The 6,000-nt window shown below is 36.7% G+C and overlaps 1 protein-coding gene across 1 annotated transcript in view; it reads right to left on the bottom strand.

The window, feature by feature from the left end:
• Nucleotides 1-1,373: 1,373 nt before the first annotated feature.
• The window catches only part of LOC128547833 (hephaestin-like protein), a 42,919-nt gene continuing 38,292 nt past the window's right edge, over nucleotides 1,374-6,000 (bottom strand). Inside the window, exon 15 of the mRNA XM_053521265.1 lies at nucleotides 1,374-2,288. Within this exon, the coding sequence (XP_053377240.1) occupies nucleotides 1,376-2,288 (913 nt within the window). The 3' untranslated portion in view covers nucleotides 1,374-1,375. The remainder of the gene's footprint in view (nucleotides 2,289-6,000) is intronic.

The raw sequence follows: 6,000 nt of genomic DNA, 5'->3' as shown, positions 1-6,000 counted from the left end.
AATTAGCATGTTTCTGAATGAAAATGACAAACATCGTAACGATTAAATGGGTGTTAAATGTAAATTCCACGAATAAGGTAAAATTAATTGAAATATTGCTTGCACAGGGCTAAATTTTGCATATTTTTGGGCATGGGGGTGACCTGTAATGAATTGTCATTTCTCTACATTTTCTCAATATTTTGCACCAAAACAAAGCAGAATCATTGTGAAATAGGTGTACCTTGAGAATGAATGCAAATTCATGGAAAAATCAAACAAAAAAGTTCTCTTATAGGCTGATCACTACCAAATAGAATGTAAGCCTCCGCAGGTCTAGTCACAAGTAGTCCAAATATAAATAGTACTAATCTTTTTTTCCTTTCCTAGTGCATTTTCTCGGCAGCAACGTGCTTACTTTTACCCTACCGCGTTTCAGTATGTATCACTTTGCATTCTAATGAAATCGGCATGTTCCTATTGCCTGCTAGATAAAAATGGCGGCGTAAGAATTTAATGTCACGAAAAGATAAATTGAAAGAAGCGAAAAGTAGTAAAATCAGCGGGTTGTATTTAACGAACTGTAGTTTTCTTATATAAAAGTTAACACCCCCTTTTCTTTTTGTTTTTCTAAAGTAGCGATCTAGTTCTTTATGGGAATATAAGTCTCTGAAAATCTGATATGCTAGAAAATGTCGAAACACCGTTATGAAGTGAGTGGATTTTATATGAAATAAAGAACAGCTGGATTTAGTGGTGTTCAGCCTTTATGATACTGACTGTACATCTAAAATGTCATTTATCCTATTACATGCAAAAATTGTCAGAAACAATATATGTTGGTCAGACAAATAAAAATCTATCGAAACGTATAAATAGCCACCACTCTGATATAGTAGTAGTATATAACATGTTATTGCTGACTAAATTGTTTTCTTATTTTAATGTACTAATGCTTATACATGGTATTATTAGCTGTGTCCATTAAACTGCCGTCTGTGTCCCACAATTTTGACGTAACGTACTACGACATTGTATCCGTTGTTTATTACTGTTATCATTCCGTGAAGAAGGCAATAAGTCCAAACGCTGGAATATTAGTAAACTGTAAATTGACTGCGTGCTTGGATTTTATCTTCTACATTATTTAATTTCAAGCCTTACAAAGAGTACAAAACCGAGACATTTTTCGACAAAAGACTGGTACTTTACTCGCCATCCAACCCTTCCCCGTCCCTGTGTGCTTTTCACTTAAGATTGCGTCTTTTGCATTTCATATTTCATATATCTTTCAGCATATGATATCTACAATGCCGTTTCAGTTTAAAATCTTTTTGTTATGAATTAAGATTTCATCGATCGATTTAATAGTAAACATAAATACCTGCCCTACGTATCACTTTGTCTTCGGTAATACGGTGAAGGTGGTTTCCATACCGGCCACCGAGTGCAAATTTACATGGCAATGATAAAGCCAAGTACCCGGATTATATCCCAACATCTCAACAGTTTGGTATGTTCCAGCCCAGATTTCAAGCACATCTCGCCTCAAGGTTAATGACGCCGTCCGCAAATAAAGTTGACCGTGGAAATGAACAGTGTGTATATTAAGAAACGAACCCATTCCAAAAATATACCACGCGGACCTCTCCCCTTCGCGAAACACCAGTCCTTTTAAGTTTCCGAAAATAAAGCCATTAATTGTGTTATAAGTGTTGCTCCGGACAAAGTCACCGGCCATTGTGTTTTGTCGTGCAGGCGCTCGTGCAAAATTTGTGTCACGGTAGTTACTTTTATTTTCGTCAATGATGACAAATGCAGTGGAAAACTCTTTTGTTACTTCGTCAGTTCTCCTACCAGAAAGGTCGAGGACGCCAGGTTTACAAATAACTAAAGGTCCCAACAACCCACTGTATGTATCAGCCACTGGATTAACTCTCGACGAGTATATGGATCCAACACAGTTAGGCTGTCTCGGTAGAGGACCTGATCTTTTCGGAATAAAGTAACGGTATATTCGTGTTTGTCCAGGGTTCGTTGGTAAAGCTGAAGTTATTGGGGAGCCGTCTTCAAAGACAATATTCCTTGGGACAATATTGTACGGAAAAGAAGCCATATTCTTGAACACTATTTCGATAGTATCTCCAACATTGCCACGAATAAATGGCCCTAAGAGTGCAAGATGTTTTTCATCATCTTTTCTTGGTTTTATATCGAGGAAAGATTCGTCGGTGAATTCTCTGTATAATGCCTTCTTATAGACACTTCCAACAAACATCGGATCATCTCGGACATATACGTATGCACTTCTGGAGTGAAAAAGACCTCAATACTTTAATTTGACGTTTTTACTAAAGGTCACATAAACATACACGTTCAAAATATGACAAAAATGTTGTAAAAGAAATGATTTAACAACAATGGACCTGTTGTAGAACAGTACGTTTGCTAAATCAAGGGCAAATAACTCTGAATAAATCAATTCGTGTTGACTCATAATTCAGACTGGATAAGTATTTGCTAATGTATCTAGATATTGTTAAGAATTTTAAAGAAATGGAATTGTTAGTATTAAAGTGGTGAAATGCAACAGATAAATGAACCTGGCATTTAACATTAAAGCACCGCATCCAATATTGCCCTTCATCAAACTTGACTGTTAATATCGGTGCTAACATGCTATTTACCGATCTACAAGACTTGCCAAGAAACAAATGTGGTAGGCTGCAAAATATTGATATATAGTATTCCTACTGGTCTGAGTCGGTCCATGATTGAACTTTCATAAACACATACTAGTCGTGTCAAGTATGCAAACTATGCTAAAAGAAATTGAACCGCATTATGTCAGATATTATGATGGATATTTTGAATGTTCCCATTACCCAATATTGAAAATAATGGAGTTCTGGCCTACATTGAATGTTAAGTAAAACAAGAAAACAGTATGTTGCATGTGTTATTTAAATGGTCATAATTCATTACTTTGCCCATTGTCTTCCATTCTGGATCAAACGATACTGAAACAAATTCGTCCTAAAGTAATGGACCCGTAAAGACAATCGGCAAGTTCCGTTCGATTACGTATCCTGCGTACGCGATTTCGGCATCCTTTGGCCACATTAGAAACATGCGGAGAATGCCGAATTCGTATACGTAGAATACGTTAACTAGCGGAAAATGCCGATTTTCACTACGAGCATTAGTGGACGGTAAAGACTTTTACGTGCACAATTATTGCAAAGCATTTGCAGATATACTATTTATTTGAGAAGTATCACTACTGAATACGCATGCATATTTGACTGATCCAAATTATATGTAAAATGAATTATATCTTTTCAAAATGAACAAACGTAGCTTAATATGCTTGTAAAAGCTAACCGAATACTTGATCTCCTTCATCTTAAATATTATGTGACAGAAAAAATATTGAATTAAGATATACATAGAGGATATTACATAAGTGTCTTTTCATATTGAGTTTATTAAACGAGTTGGATAAAATGATAAAATGCGAGGCTCTGCCGAGCATTTTATCAATTTTATTCAACGAGTTTTATAAATTCAATGTGGAAAGCCACAAATGTTATATTCTATTTATCACATGTTAGCCTTTCCTTTCGAAACATCAAAAAGTCCACTTTCTTTTACTATAGAAACAAGTCTATTTGACCAACGTCTCCTATATTATTATTCAACTTTACAATATTACACACTGTATTAGACCAATTGCGAACAACATATGAAACAGATATAGCTAATACAAAACATAACTGAGCCAATATGAGAAAAGCAGGACCAATACGAGAAAACAGGGCCAATACGGAATTCAAGCATTTTGATTGGTTCAAAAGATAGGGCCAATACGGAGAAATCATTTTGACGTCATTTTGTTTTACATCAGAGTTATAGATTATAATTTTTATCAAATTTTTGACAAAAAATCATCTAACATGTTCATGTGATAACCAAGTATGTCTGAGCGGACGTACGATGTCGATGTACGTCTTTTTAGATTACAACGATACTTTCGCTTATTCGGTAAAGTGTACAAACAAGTGTTTCCTGTCAAAATTTCTGGCAATTTTCAAGGAAAAAAAATAGAAAATATGCGAAACTCAGATTAATTAAATGGATGAGACTTATCTTTAACATCCATTTTGATAGTGTGGACTATTGTGCAATGGTAAATAGTGATTCACATGCTGGAAAGTGGATGAAAAAAAATGGCGAACACGAGTGTCAGTTGTAAACTGCAGACAATTTCGGATAAAAACAAGTGAATGAAGTATTGCCATGCAATACAAAGTCCCCTACTGGAATGCACCTAATTTTCTCTACTGCAGTATAGCATAATGAACTGGTATCTGTCAATGATGTATAAACAAAAGACTTGGATTAAAATTTGTATATATAAAACCCTAAAGTTGTTTTCATATAGCATATTTGGCCGATTATCAAAAAGGTAAAAAAAAAATCCATATAAGTCCACACAAAACTCTTTACCAGGTAGAGATAGGTCAAAATACACCTAAAAATTGGATGTAACATGCATGTTGTACCACAGAAAACTGGTCTCGATTTTTCCCTACGGCCTGTAATAAGTAAGTTACAATATAAGCTATTTATAGTAAAACAAAGGGAAATAACTCTAAAAAACGAGAGTGCCTTATGGTGGTGAACATTTTTGCCAAGTTACATCAAAATCCCTCCATGCATAAAGAAGAAATGCTCCGGACAAAGTCATTCTTGAATTTGGCATTTGACCTCTAAGCTTGACCTTGACCTTAGACCTAGGGACCTGGTTCTTGCGCACAACAATCTTTCTCATGATAGTGAACATTTATGTCAAGTTACATCAAAACCCCTCCATGCACCAAGAAGAAGTTTTCCAGACAAAGTCATTCTTGTATCTGACCTTTGGCATCTGAGTGTGACCTTGACCTTCGATCTAGGGGCCAGGTTCTTGTGCATGACACTCCCTCTCATAGTGGTGAACATTTGTGCCAAGTAATATTCAAATCCTGTTTTGCATGACAAAGTTATACACCGGACAGGAAAAATGTCCCATTAACCTTTGATCTCCAAGTGTGACCTTGACCTGTAAGCTAGGGTTCTGGGTGTTGCGCATGACACGTCGTTTCATCATGGGGAACATTTATGCCAAGTAATATTAAAATCCCTTGATGGATGTCAGAGCTCTGGACTGGACAGGAAAAAAACCCTATTGACCTTTGACCTCCAGTTGTGATCTTGACCTTTAAGCTAGGGATCAAGGTTTTGTGCATGACACATCATCTCATCATGGGGAACATTTGTGCCAAGTAATATTAAAATACCTTGATGGATGACAGAGTTATGGACCGGACACGAAACAGACCCTGTTCATGCTATTTTAACATTTGACTGCCAAGTGTGCCCTTGACCTTTGAGGTAGGGGTCTGAAAGTTGTGCACGACACATCGTCTTATTATGAGGTACATTTGTGCCAAGTAATATTAAAATCCCTTCATGGATGACAGATTTATGGACCGGACAGGAAAAAAGCTGTGTTGACCTTTGACATCAAATTGTGACCTTGACCTTTCAGGTAGGGGTCCAGGTTTTGCGCTTGACACGTTGTCTCATCATGGGGAACATTTATGCCAAATAATACTAAAATCCCTTCATGGATGACAGAGTTATGGACCGGACATGAAACAGACCCTGTTCATGCCATGTTAACATTTGACTGCCAAGTTTGACCTTGACCTTTGAGGTAGGGGTCTGAAAGTTATGCACGACACATCGTCTTATTATGAGGTACATTTGTGCCAAGTAATATTAAAATCCCTTCATGGATGGCAGAGTTATGGACCGGACAGGAAAAAAGCCCTGTTGACCTTTGACCTCAAATTGTGACCTTGACCTTTAAGCTAGGGGTCCAAGTTTTGCGCATGACATGTTGTCTCATCATGGGGAACATTTGTGCCAAGTAATATTAAAATCCCTTCATGGATGACAGAGTTATGGACCGGA

Source organism: Mercenaria mercenaria, chromosome 1 (assembly GCF_021730395.1).
Source record: "Mercenaria mercenaria strain notata chromosome 1, MADL_Memer_1, whole genome shotgun sequence".
NCBI lineage: Eukaryota > Metazoa > Mollusca > Bivalvia > Venerida > Veneridae > Mercenaria > Mercenaria mercenaria.
The sequence above is the reverse complement of the archived record's forward strand: the minus strand, read 5'-3'. Positions and strand labels throughout refer to the sequence as shown.